General features: G+C 49.5%; 1 protein-coding gene across 1 annotated transcript; it reads right to left on the minus strand.

Moving 5' to 3' along the window:
* Nucleotides 1-275: 275 nt before the first annotated feature.
* MT4 (metallothionein 4) lies at nucleotides 276-13,744 on the minus strand. Its single transcript, XM_044260417.1, has 5 exons — nucleotides 13,732-13,744; nucleotides 8,346-8,468; nucleotides 2,394-2,451; nucleotides 937-1,002; nucleotides 276-396 (listed from the first exon to the last, which is right to left on the minus strand). The coding sequence occupies exons 3-5, from the start codon at nucleotides 2,422-2,424 to the stop codon at nucleotides 305-307; spliced, it is 189 nt and encodes a 62-aa protein (XP_044116352.1). The 5' UTR covers nucleotides 2,425-2,451; nucleotides 8,346-8,468; nucleotides 13,732-13,744; the 3' UTR covers nucleotides 276-304.
* Nucleotides 13,745-14,281: the final 537 nt, after the last annotated feature.

Genomic DNA, 14,281 nt, shown 5'->3' on the forward strand with positions numbered 1-14,281 from the left:
CAGGCAGAGCTGCGGGATCCTGGGGTTAGCAGGCGCCTGCCGAAGGGGTGTAGGCTGGCGCTTACCGTATGCAATGGTGCCAGCCCTTCTTGGTCCTGCTGGATTAGGGGAAAACAGTGCTCTGAGCCACCAGACAACCATGAGTGAGACCTTTATTTTTCCAGCACTTTACATGAAGCTCACCAACACCGCATCTGAGCAAATATATAAAAAGCATAACCTATAGTACAATAATTCCAACTTCTCGACTAAGGCACTGTACAGATGTCTCCCGGGCCTCGGCCCCCAGCACAACGGATGCGTTTCAGGGGCAGCAGCTGCACTTATCCGAGCCCCCTTTGCAGATGCAGCCCCGGGCACACTTGGCACAGCCCGGGGGGCAGCAAGGACAGCAGCCTGGAAGGGTCAGGAGATGGGACAGGTCAGTTTGGGGTCAATGCTCCCCTTTTTCCACGTCCTCTCCCACAGTTTAAGAGAAAGTAGGAAGGGCAGAGCAGGCCACAGGCTTCAATCCCCATTAGCAGAAAACCCCAGGGCAGCAAGCTTCGGGATGTCAGAAGCAGGAGGGATCTCCAGGGTCATCAGGAGTTTACCAGCTGCCCAGAGAGGGGAAGGGGCTTGCTCAAGATCATAGGTCAGTGGCAGATCTAAAAATAAAACCCAGAGCTTGACTCCCAGCCAGTGTTTGATCCCTTTCAGCACTGGGCACAGCAGGATCTCCCCGAAGCCCTCTTCCTCCTTGAATACTCCGCAGAGGCTGTCCTCCCCTTAGGAGCTTAGCCCCAGGCCTCAGCTCAGCTATCATTTCAGATCCCTCCCAAATGGGTCCAAGGCCTCCAGAACCTGCTTAATCCCACCATGGCTGCAGGGTCGGGAAGGGAGGGAACAGACTTTCCTAGCTTCCGGCCAGCGGTGGCCCGGGTCAGCATAACTCACTTTTTCGGCATGTTTTACAGTTGCAAGTTGTACATTTGCAATTGTCTCCGCAGATGCAGATTCCTCCTAGAAGAGAGAACAGAGCCCTAAGTGTGAGGACTGAGGTCAAATGGGGACGCAAGGTGTGCAGCAGTCTGTCATGGTGCCAGGGTTTCTCGCCTGTCTTTGGGGCGTGGCTGGACAAGAGGATGGAGATGTCCCCGAACATCACCCCCGGGGCATGGGCCCTTGGATGGTTCCCAGCCACAGTCCCTGGATGGAAACTGGGGTGGCTGCATTGGGCCCCTCAGCCGGGATACTTGCTAAGATGCAGATTCACGGGATTGACCCTTGATATCCTGATTCATAAGTCTGGGTGGAGAAAGGGAATCATATTTTAAAAAGCAAGCCAGATGATTCTGAGGTACAATCAGTTTTGAGAACCACTGAACCAGGCCAAGTCACCAAGCATGAGGTCCCCCAGGGACTGTGGAAGCCTTGTATACCCTCTTCACCTTTTTAGGGCATGAGGCAAGACGGAAACCCTGAATGGGCAGGAGAAAGACCAGGGACACAAATAACCTTAAAGCGAGAGCTGCAACTATTTTTTCATATAAAAACCATCTTCACTTAAAAAAAAAAATCATTCCAGGGGCGCCTGGGTGGCTCAGTGGTTAAAGCCTCTGCCAGGCTCCTGGGATGGAGCCCTGCCTGCATCAGGTTCTCTGCTCAGCAGGGAGCCTGCTTCCTCCTCTCTCTCTGCCTGCCTCTCTGCCTATTTGACTGTCTGTCAAATAAATAAAAATAAAATCTTAAAAAAAAATCATTTCACCTATCATTTGGAGCATCAAATTTTGAGCGTCAAATGCTGGAAGTTTCTGTCTCTTTGGCAAGTTGGGGTACAGATATGTCCCACTAAGGACCGGAGAGGCTTAATGAGAATTCTTGATGCCATTTCCAAAGCCCAAGGTGCCTCCAAACTTTGGCCTCTCTCCCCCTGTGCTATGTGCTTCTATGGAATTAAGGGGATTCAGAGACTCGGGAGTCTACATAAAACTTCCAATGATCCCCCTGACCTCTGCAAGTGCCTTGTGATTTTAGCACTTTCTTAGCAATCCTAGGAGGTGGGCAGCTGGGGAGGAGTGACCCTAGTTTTCAGATGAGGATACGGGGGCTCAGGAATATGAAATGTCAAGAGTGAATGGCATCAAGGGACCCAAACCAGATTGCCAGGCCCTTGACTCTGGTGGCTGTCCCTAGGGGCCTGACACTAAGTGCCCCCTGAGCCAAGGTCTCAATTCTAGCAAATCAGCCTGGTAGGCAACAGAGTGGGCACCACAGCAGAGGTCGCCGGTCCGAGACAAACCCCATTGGCAGCTCCTAATTGGAGGAAGAGAGATATTTACCAGAGTCCTGTGGGCTCCATATTGGAAGCTGGTGCAAGGTTCCAGGACCCCAGACTGGGCATCCTTACTCACCAGACATGCAGGTGCATTCCCCGGGGTCCATGGTCCAGGCGTCCAAGAGGCTTCAGTGCTGTGACAGCCGGGGAAGAGAAGCTGAGTGAGCAGCTGCCAGAGGCTCCCTATTTATAGCTGTGTAGGTGTGCACTTGGGCGCACCCCACCTGTCCCTGGGGCCAGACGCCCTGCACACGGCCCAGCCAGACGCCGCAGGCTGGGGGTTGGAGAGAGCGGGCAGGAGGAGGGCAGAGGAGAGGACGAGCAGTACAGTCATACGGATGCTTCTCACAAGGGGTGCAGGTGGCTGCACCCGCCATCTACCCACGTGCCAAGGTGTCAAGGAGCCAGGTTCAGGCTCCAGTGGCACTCACAGTGCTCGGATTGGCAGCTACACCTGTTTGGTCTCCAAGTCCTCTGAAATCTGCCATTTCTGCTCCCTCCTTCCTTCACAGGGCCTCATTTTTGTCTCCCCTGGTCATGAAAGCCCTTACCGTGGGCAAAAGGGGGCCCCTGTCTGGAGTCGTGGGCTTTAGAATGCCCCACTCGGGCCTTATCTTGGCATGTCCTCCAGACCCCCTGAGGGAGAAAGCCAGAAGTCAGGGGCACGAGCCCAATGGGAGTGTGCAACCTCTCCTTCTAGACCACACATGTAACATGCTGAATTCTGGAATTTTCTCTCATCCCAAGCCAGCCTGCTTTCAAGGGTTGCTTGGACCTCTGCCCTAGTCTCCAAAGGGCAGATGGGCAGCCAGTGTGTGTCCCTCTAGGCCTGAAGCCTGGCTGGAGGTAGCCGTGTGCTGGGGGTATGAACAGAGTTTGGATGTATGGGCTGGGTGCCTATGGGTGTATGTGGGGTCTCTTGCAGTGAGGGAAGGAGGTAGGGATGGAAAAAGACTGGACATGGGCCCCAGATTGGGGGTTGGGGCCATGGGGCGGATGTCTGGGCACCATCCTGTGTGAAGATTTGAGAATTAAACATTGAACCTGGCCCTTCAGTTTGCTATGAAGCTCTCTTTGGAAGGGTAGGGGGATAGAAAGTATTTTATTTGTTCATTTGATTTATAACTTTTAGGTATTTTAGCCATTGACATGGGAACTTCCATTTACACTATTGCTCTGACACACATACACACCCCCAGCCCTGGCCACAAACGTTAGGAGGGGTCTGGAATCAGCCTCCTATGGCCTGCCTTCTCCTCTTCATTCTCCACTCTGCCCCAGAGATTTAGCCCACAAATAACATTGGCCATGTTCTTCTCTTGCTCAAAACCTTCAGTGGCTCTCACCATCTTCTGAATGAAGCCCAGACACCATAGTCTTGCGTTCCAGGTTCAACTTAGCTCTCCAAGGTCACTGTCGACTCCTCCCTTCTACCCCCTCCACCAACACCTAAGGAATCCGGTTTCTCTGTACTTGGCCTTGAACTTTTCCACCTCCAGGCCTTTGCTCCTGTCAGGTGTTCATCCTTTCCTTTCCACCTCGAGTCCAGATAAATCCTCCTCATTTACCGAGACATGAATCAGATGCCATTATTTGAGTGGGAGAAGCCAGGGGGTACTTTGGGGGTGAATGAAGCCCCCGATCTCATCATGATCAGGCAGCTGACTGATCTTCAGTCTTATGGAACGGGCCCTCCTGGTGATGCAGCTTCAAGCTGCCCCCAGATTCTGCCACCCTCACCCCGTCTCCATGGAGAGATTCTGGAGCTGTGGCTGCTGACCCTTGCTCCAGGAAGCTACACCTGATCTCTCCCTAGAAGAAACCTTTCCTTCTGGGACCCCTCTGTGACTGGTCTGTATATTTCTCATGCCATTTACTACTTTTTACTCCACTGTGTGAGTGTGTTCATGGGTCTCGTGCCCCGTGTCCCAATCTCAGACCTCTGGGAGGCAAGACCTGTGTCTGAAGCATCTTGATTCTGAAGCGGTCTGCACAACGTTTAGGAAATGAATGAATGAGATGAAGAGTCAGATGACTGAAGATGGGAGTGAGCATGGGAGTGAACACATAAGCAAGGGAGTGAGTGATAAGTGGACAAATAAATGCACGAGGCTCCTGCCTGTGGGTACTGAGGGCCTTTCCTGAAAAATACTGTCACCCTTCAGAAAGGCTAAAAAGATAGGACGTGGCCAGACCAATGGCAACAGTTTCTCCTACTTGTAAATTGCCGGGTCTCCATCATTTATGGGGTCTCCATCATCCATTATGTAGAAGGATTGCTGAAACCATGGGTTTGAGCTAAGAAGTTCCAGGGAGAACAAAGGGGTTCAGCCCCATTGGACATCAGCAAGGCACAGGGAGGGTAGGTAGGGGTAGTCTTGTATTGATGTAGAAATGGGCCCTGCCTGCAAGGAGTTCACAGCCTTCTGGGGGATCCAGGCAGATTCCATTCATTCACCTTCTTCTGAGGGCCATGCTGGGCACTGGGGAGCCAAGGGTGAGTAACACCAGAGTTTACAGTTCATTGAGAAGGTCAGGAGGACATCTCAGGCCAGGAAACCCCTGCCTGGGTAGGACTGCTCTCAGAGTTCAGAGGCTGGTTTCGTCTTCCTGGGCCCGCATTCCCAGCCTATGTCTTGGCCGGACCAGCCTCCCCCCACTCCTGCACATGTCCCCTGCAGCAGATATCAATGCCTTACAGGGTCTAGCCTAAACTGTGAGCCCAGAGCAAGGAACGGACGTTCCTTCACCTTCATACAAACCAACTCTCCTCCCTCTTTCCTCTCTGAGCCAGGAATGGCTTCTTCCTCACATGATTGACTCCGTGATGTTGCTTAAGGCCCCAACTGAAAGAAAATCTCAAAATTCAATCCCGCAGATAGCATGAAGCTATTTCCCAGGTTCTGCGCTGTGTAGATGGAAACAATTCTGTGTAGCTTCAGGCAGTCAAATTCATGTTGAGCTCTGTCCCAGGCTATCCTGTCCTGGTTACACAGTCCTTCCAGTGCCTGGGGAAGCACACCCACAGGTTCCTTTTGCCTGTCTTCTGAGTCTCAGCTCCAGATTTTTGCATGGAGCATAAAAACAAAAATACATGCATCACCCTGAAAACATGCAATGGTTGCAGGCAGAGCTTAAATCCGCGCTTAGAAAATTAGTATTTAAGGGATGCCTGGGGGGCTCAGTCTATTAGGTCTCTGCCTTCTGCTCAGGTCATGATCCCGGGATCCTGGGATGGAGTTCTGCATCGGACTCCCTGCTTAGCGGGAAGACTGCTTCTTGCTTCCTCTGCTGCTCTCTCTTTGTGTCAATCAAAAAAATAAAATCTTAAAAAAAAAAAAAAAGAAGAAAATCAATATTTCAAATAAGTATTATTTAATCTTGAAAGAAGTGATCCTTCGCTTTCTTGGGGTTTTCACGGAGTCCTATGAAAATCTGGTGGAAGCTCTTGATCCTTTACCCAGAAAAAAAGGCCCCAAGCCGCAACATTTCCCCCACAGGTTCAGAGGTTTTGTGCATCTCTTAAATCTCGTTGGTGAACCCAGACTCCCACCCTCGCACCGCACCCAGGGGGTCCCAAGGTAAGAACTTCTTTGCAGGAAAGCTGTGCAGGCTGAAGCCCCTCTCCCCTCATCACACGGTAGCGGGAGCTCCTTTGAGCCACATCCCTAAATATCTCCTCCAGGTATGGCCTCACCTTCGTGCCTACGTCGAGGGTTTTTTTCAGAACAATGAAACAGGTTGTTCCCAAGAAGCAGCTAATACCCCTGACTTATAACACACAAAATGACAGGGTTTCCATAGTCTCCCCTTCCCATCAAGGTAAAAGCTAAACACATGTTCCTGAGCCCAGCATTTTTTTGCCAGAAAGTTTCTGGCACTCATGGCTCGGGAATTAAGGTTGGGCCAGGTGCTGAGGTTAGAGAAAAACCCTGTGCCGGGACTCCACACCCTGGTCCGTGTTTTGCTCCTGGGATCACCATCTTTTCCCACACAGGGAGCCTCTGGACATACGTGCCCCCAGCCAGCCCGGAGCAGCCTGGAGCCATTGGTTTTGTTATGCTGGTTTAGATACTGAACTTTCTTTCCGGATGACACACTTCACAAGGACAAAGGCTGCACTTCCTCATCTCAGCATCCCAGTGGCCAGACTCACGGAGTGCTGCTGCCCAGTTATGGGCCGATGAGGAATAAATGGCTCAGTTCCCAGAGTTACATCTCAGCTGTCTTCCCTGGCTCTTGTGGAGGAGATGGAGAGGAACCTGCACCTCAGCAAGAGCTGTGAAGAGCTTGAGATTCAGAGTTCTGCAGCCAGACTCTGCTCCTTCTTTGCTGTGTGATGTGAACCAAGTGGCTTGACCTCTCTGAGCCTGCAGCACTCTCGTCTGGCTAATGAAAACGATAACCCTATGGCACTGTCCTTGTGAGGGTTAGGCGGGAGAAGTAATATGCACTTTTTAGCAGTAGCAATACTGTTAACACCCGGCAGACGGGTTCAGCCACTCACCTGTTTGTATGTTTCAGGCTCACGGACTATTCTGCCATCTGTCTTGGGGTCCCGAGGGGGAGGCATGCAGACTTTCCAAATACGGTGGGCCACCTGGGTGGCTCATTCAGTTAAGTATCTGACTCCTAGTTGTAGCTCAGGTCATGGTCTTGGGGCCGTGAGATTGAGCCCCGCACTGGGCCTCGCGCTCAGTGGGGAGTCTGCTTGAGGGTCCTCTCCTTCTCTCTCTTTGTCCTTCCCCACCCCTGCGCTCTCTCCCAGATAAATAAATAAATAAATAAATAACTAGAAGCCTAAAAAAAAAAAAGCAAAATCACTTTTCAAATATCGGCACTAAAAGTCTCTACTCTGTCACTGAATTTCTCTGCCTTTAAGCTCAGCCTAACTCCTTTTGGGTTCTCGAGGGCTGGGGACTGTGGGGTCCTGTCCTTTCTGACTCCCCTTGATACAGTTTTCATCTGTTTGGAGGCAGAGCCCTGTATGGGGATTTCTGACCTTATCTGCTGGACTAGGTATGAGAGGTGGGTGGATACCATCTGAGTCAACAGCAACCCATGGGGTACCAGTTTGAATCCTGGATGGTTATCCCCAAAAGAACCCTGAGAAATTGTGGGCCAACTTTTGTTGTTCAAATGGGGAAACAGGATCAACCTCTGGTCATTGCACTTAGGTTCCTGGCAGCGAGGACCTGAACTTAATTCCTCAATTCGTTACTAGTACCCACGCTTTAGGTCCGAGGCACTTCTCACAGAACTGGTCAGCTGTTTGGAGCCTTGTGGCCTTATAAACTATTTATTAATTAACTTTATTATTAAAGAGTTCAAACCTACTAAAAAGTACAAAGAAGGGTATTATAACCACCATCATATCTACCACCCAGAATTAACAGATGTCAACATGGTCGTATTTGCTTCAGCTCTTTTATTTATAAGAAATAAAAAATTAACAGGCTTACGGCTTTAAACACTGTCTGTGTGCTGGTGACTCCCACTTTATATCTCTATCCCTGGCCTCTCTTTTGAACTCCAGCGCCATATTTCCAGCTGTTACCCAACATCTGCATGTGGATGTCGAACAGCGTCTCAAACCCCATCCCCAACTGAGCTGCTGCTCCCCGCCTCACCTCCAACCAGCTCCCCCCTCAGTCTTGTCTACCTCCACCCCTGCCACCCAGTTTGGGCCATCATCATCCCCTGGGAAGATTCAGCTCGTTTCCTAACTGGCCCCCTTACATCTTCCCTTCCCTAGACTCTTGTAGCATGTTTTCTTCATTACAGAAATACTGTAGGGAAGGTCCCCATTCATGTTATGTACACCAGTATGCAAAACTCACTCATCCCTGGAGGGATGGCTAGGTGGTGGTGGGGCAATCACTCTCCCAAGATCTTATACTAATTTATACTAATTTCCCTCAAGCAATTTCTGAGAGTTCCCATTTCCCTAGTTCCTCCTCCAGTGCTTCCTGTATTCAGACTTCTAAATGTTCACCCATCTGGTAAGTGTGAAGAAGTGTAATGGTACCTCACAGAGGTGTAGTTTGCATGTCCCTGCCTCCCAGCTTCATAGGCCATTATCCTCCAGATGGTGAGCCATGGTCTGGCATCCTCATACTTGATCGTGGGCTTCTCAGCAGCCTTTCACACTCTAGCAAGAGAGAGCACAGCAGATATTATAGGCAGCAGTCCTTTGCACATGGTTAGCATTCTGACTCTTCTATCTCCCTTATCTCTGCGAACCCCAATTATAAAATGGGGGTCACTGGGTCTCCTCATGGAGCAGACATTTAACATACAAATGCTCAAGGAATGGTAGCTATTATTAAGATTTTGTGTTTGCGGTGGTGTGCTATGTTCATAGACGGCTTGATATGGAGTCAGATATACCTGGAATTTGCCCTCAGTGCTTCGGCAAGGCATGTGACCTTTCCAAACATCAGTTTGTCATCTTTAGAAGGGAGATGATAATAAGTGGAAGGAGCAGGACGGGAGATGTGAGCATAGAAAAGTCAAAGAAGCGGTTGGAAGCCGCGAAGAACGTTAAGGGCAAATATCTTTGTCACAAATCCGTTCCATGGCCCAGCCTGGAAAAAAGCATGGCACAGAGGGGTGACAGAGCCCCAGACCCTGATGGGCTGGGCTTTGGGGTAGGAGGCTGGTTGAAAGGAGCAGGTGCAGCGCCCTCCTTCCCCATGCATTATTACTCCTCCCCTGCTGGGCTAACGAGATGCCTCCTCCTCTGTGATCTAAATTCGGAAGATCTTATCATCAGGAAGATGTTCTGTAGATTTTGATTAACTCTAAGATTCTTCACATTTCCTTTTTTATTTTTACACATTTCCTTTAAATATATTTTTCTAGACATTTGTTCCAACAGCTAAGGTGATAGTGGGTATCTGTGTGTGTAAGAGAGACAGACAGACAGAGAAAGCTGCACATGCCAGGGATTCTGGGGCAGTTCTGTCTCAGGATAGCTCCAAGAAAGCCTCTTCCCTCCAATCAAAATACACACACACACACACACACACACACACACAGAATTCTGTTTTTCAGGCCCCCACTTCCATTTATGGAGCCCAGGTAAAGAACCCCTTAACTAGTGCATGTCCAGCCTCTGAGGACTTGGATCTCAGTTCTGTGGATTGTAAAAATCAGGCCAAGTCTAATTAAGCACCACCTTGCTCGATGCCCAATCACCTGTGTGCTCAGCAGACTTCACAGACTCTCTGGAGTTTGTGGCTGTTGCTTAATTACATAGGACTCCAGCTACAGGACTGTAATTCAGTACCCACTGGGCAAGTGAAACCCTCCGCTTTGCACACGGCCCTAAAGGAAGGATGAGTAAGGCCAAAGCCAACAATTACCCATACTCATTGCCCCCAGCAGCAAAGTGGCTGGCCCGGGTTGGCTAGCAACCCAGATTAGGGCTTTGGAGATGGGGCAAGAGGCTCACGTCTGTCCATCCATCCTTCCTTTGTCCTTCCCCTCCCTCCCTCCCTTCCATCAATCATTCAGCACACATTCAGGGCCCACTGTGCACTAGGTCTCAGGTTAGCCCTCTGGATGGGGGAAGTGAGTCAGACACAGGGCCTGGTCATCAGAAGCCTGCTTGCCAGCAGGGGCGAGAAGTACGTCAATAGCTATCGGAAAAAGAGAAGGTGAGCCGGATGTAGGGCACACACGTGTGGGATGGTGCTTGAATGACCCTGAGAGTGAGGATCTCCTTAAATTTTGTGCCCTGGGTGCCTCACTTGTCTTACTCTGGTCTCGAGCCCTTCATTTCTCCCAGTTCAGGTAAGCTCTGAACTCCTCGTGAAATGTGGGAGTTTTTACCCAGTGCATGTTCACAGCCTTGGGGGTTCATGGAGGCGTACTTCAGGGGCTGGTGCAGACGGGATATTCTCATCCCTCCTCTCCTGTATTTAAATGGGGCAGGGGCACCTGGGTGGCTCAGTCGGTTAAGCATCTACCTTTGGCTCAGTTCACGATCCCAGGGTTCTGGGATAGAGCCCTGTGTCAGGCTCTCACTCAGTGGGGAGTCTGCTTATCTGTCTCTCTTCTTCTGTTTATGCTGTTTTTTTCTCAAATAAATACATAAAATCTTTTTTTAAAAAAATGGGGCAGCTGCTCTTTTTAAACTCCATTTTGCCTTGTTCATCTCATCCACCTCCTCTCACATAATAACTGGATCTGGGGTGGGGACAGTGTTGCCACTAGAACCAGTGGGAACACCACCACACAGGCCTTGCCTTCAAGGCTACTTGACTTGCCCAAGGGAATGATGGGTGCTTGTAGATCTGGAATCTGAATGGGAACTCTAGCCCAATGCCCCTCCTCGTTTTCTCTCGTTTTATGCAATTATTATTTATATTCTGGGTGATCTGAAAAAGAGATAAGAATTGAAAATCGGATACGGAAGCTTCCAGTTAGCAAATATTAACATTAAGTCCTATTCATTTGAAAGACTTAAAGAACAAAACAAAAAGAGTGGAAACCTCCCACGTAAACTTCCCATATCTTGTTCTTATCCCACCACCAAACCCAGGAACTAATTTCTTGAAGTGTTTACCATGCCCACGCATGTTTTTCTACTTTTACTACACATATATGTACCTATAAAAATTACATGATCTTGTTTTACAAGTTTGTAAACCTCACATAAAATGGCATCATTCCTCATGGAGCCTTTTACAACCTTTTTTTTTGGTTGGTTTTTTTTTTTTGTTCAGTATTTTGAAATTTATGATTTTAACTGCTTCATAGCATTCTATTTATTTATTTATATTTTTAAAAAGATTTTGACAGATAAAGATCACAAGTAGGCAGAGGCAGGCAGAGGCAGGTTCCCCGCTGAGCAGAGAGCCCAATGCAAGGCTCGATCCCAGGACCCTCAGATCATGCCCTGAGCCAAAGGCAGAGGCTTAACCCCCTGAGCCACCCAGGCGACCCCATGGTATTCTATTTATAAGACTGCTTCATAGTTCAATCCTTTTCCCTGCTGATGACCATTTCAGTGTTTCCCCTTTTCCATTATTATGAACCTTGCTGCAATGGATTGCCACACACATGTGGTTTCTTGTGTGACATGTGCTACAGTTTCTCTGGGGGTAAAGCTGGAAGCAGATTTGCGGGATAGAAGGTCATGTGCTTATGTTACCTTCCTAGATATTCCCAAATTGCTCACCAAAAGTTTACACTCCTGTGACCAATGTCCTCCCCGAGTGTCCTTGTCCATGTCCTTGTTAACACTTGGTATTTTCGGACTTAATTTTGATCAACCTGACAGATATAAAATGGGATTTCCTTGGTTACGATTTACACTTTCCTAATTGCTATTGTGAGCAATAGTGAGCACACTATCATAAGATTTTTGGCTATTTGGGGCCCCTCTCTGTGGTCCAGGATTCTTGCTGACACACTGCATTCCGTGAGAACTCAGTAGGGCAGCACAATAACCGATCCAACTTTAGGACCAGTTTATATCACTTTCTTGGCCACATGGCCTGCCTCTGTCTTCCCATGTTACTGGCTTGTTTTAAGATTTTTAATTTTTTTGTCAGGGAGAGAGAGAGACCACAAGCAGGGGGAGTGGCAGGCAGAGGGAGAAGCAGACTCCCTGCTGAGCAAGGAGCCCGATATGGGACTTGATTCCAGGAATTTGGGATCATGCCCTGAGCCAAAGGCAGATGCTTAATGACTGAGCCACCCAGGCATCCCCACATTACTGGTTTTTAATGATTTCCCTGTTCAGAAGGCTCAAAGTGACCTTGGGGATGAAGAAGATGAACACCCAGGTATGTCCCTAGGAAGGCCACTCAGGGTTGGGTGGGGAGTGGAGGGGCCACCCAAAGCATATCCTCAGCCTTCAAGTTCTCTGCAAGCAGTCACTCAGCCCCTGGGGGAATGGTCAAGCAGGCAAAATTCATTTTATGCTTCTGCATTTTATCCTTTGTTTAGAAACCCTTCCTTCCAGTTGAAATGTATTTATAGTAAGGGGTTCTGGATTTGCCCTGTAATGCCTCTCAGGAATGCCTGGAGAGAGAGAGAAGCAGAAGACAGAAGAACTGGAATTAGTATAATTCTAGAACACCAGGGCTGTTAAGGGCAATAATGTTGTCTAAACACCCTTTCAATCCCAAACCCATCTACAGATAGGGAGCCTGAGGCTCTGAGTAGGGGAGTGCCTCACCTATCATCCACCCCCTACCTCACCCCCAGGTGCAGATCAGCTGGGTGAGGTGATGCATTGAGGAAACAAACCTCCCCGGGCTTCGGAAACCTCCTATACAGGCTATCAAGTGTGCCCATTCCCAGAACCACCTGCTCAGATGAAGCAACCACTTAGGGCCCCACATGGTGCCCCATGCCTCACCCAGGGGTACAAAGAAGGTTTTATGGTATAATTGGGGAGCCAAGATGCCCAGGGGAAAGACCATCGGCAGGCATCACAGAACCATGTGCCCGGGTGATGCAATAAAGCAGAGTCTGTCCTGAAGCCACCTCTCCCCTCCCTGTCTTCTCTTACTCACTCTGCATTCCTTCCCCTTCATGTCCTCTCTCATGCCCCTCTACCTTCACACATCTCACTTTTTCTCCTGTGTCGTCTTCTCTCTTCTAAGGCAAGACCACCGGCCTGGGACTCAGGGCAACTGAGTCCTCTAAATTCACTCCCTGGTGTCACTCACTCACAAGTTTACTTCTCTGCCGGGGGCCACCGAGGAGGTGGCCACATCTAGGTCTCTGCTCAGGCCCCTCCTCACTCTGTTCTGGGGGCTGCTAAAGAGACAGATGTTGGGAAGATGCCTGACGCTATGATTTCTGGAGGGGCGATCCCCTCAGCCGAAGTCCCAGAAAAGCAGTTCGCATTTAAAGCATTGGGATCAAAACCACTTTTTTGAGAAACTTCACTAATTGTTCATTGTCTGCAGGCCCTTTTTGGCTGTGCTTTTCCTCCAAATATGCGGGTGGGCATACAGCAGCTCAGGACCTACAGCCCCTGCAGTGAGTTCTGCCAACAGTGGCTGACCTCTCTCTAGACCTCCAACGCTTCCTCTGGTTCCACGATCTTGGTGGGGGTGGTGGTGTCTGTGGACTTCTGTCTGAACAGGTGTCTCAGGTTGGGAGGGACCAAACCTGCAACAACCCAGCCCCTTCCCACCTGTCCGGGTTCCGCTGATAAGTCAGGACCATAGTGTACTAGTTATTCAATTTGTGAATCACTCCAGGATAAATACGTGGTTCTCTGAAGATAATCAGATCATCCCCCAATTAATGTTACGGAAGGAGGGGAGAAAAAAAACAAAAGACAAGAGATGGGGGGTTGTATAGGAGAATAATTAGCCACCACAGTCATTTTCTGTGTGGTAGAGGGGTTGATGACAGAGCTGCTTGCCCCCTGTGGGGTTACTGACCTTCTGTCTTCCTGCAGCTCAGTCTGGGAAGTCCAGCACGAGAACGGGAGGGATGGTCATGGAAACCGGGCTGGGCATGAAAGCCTGGGAATGCTACAATTCCTGGACCAGATACAGGTCTGTGTGAGCCTCAGATGGACACTGAGGCTGCCATTGCTTTGATTCCATCCATCTCTCTCTCTCTTGCTCTCAGTCTCTCTCTGGCCCGGGGCAGGCCATTTGACCTCCATGTCCCTACTAGTAAAATAGGGATAATAACACACCCTTCTAAGGCTGCCTCTTACAAGTAATTGGCCAGTTTTTGCAGGGCACTTTGAAGAAAATTGCTGTGAAGATGTTCTGCCGGCCCTGGAATTTTCCTTGGTGCCAGTATCAAACAGACAAGGATAGCCAATGTTCTGATTCTGGCGCTCCCAGCTGAACCATTTTCCCCAATTCAGTTGGGAGAGAGGAAGAGGGGGAGGGGCTGTGATCACAGCCTGGGCCTGCCTGGAATATTAAAGACACAACCCTGCCTTTGATGCCTGCCTGCAACGCTTGTTAATTTTAA

Source organism: Neovison vison, chromosome 7 (genome assembly GCF_020171115.1).
Source record: "Neovison vison isolate M4711 chromosome 7, ASM_NN_V1, whole genome shotgun sequence".
In the NCBI taxonomy this organism is placed as follows: Eukaryota; Metazoa; Chordata; class Mammalia; order Carnivora; family Mustelidae; genus Neogale; species Neogale vison.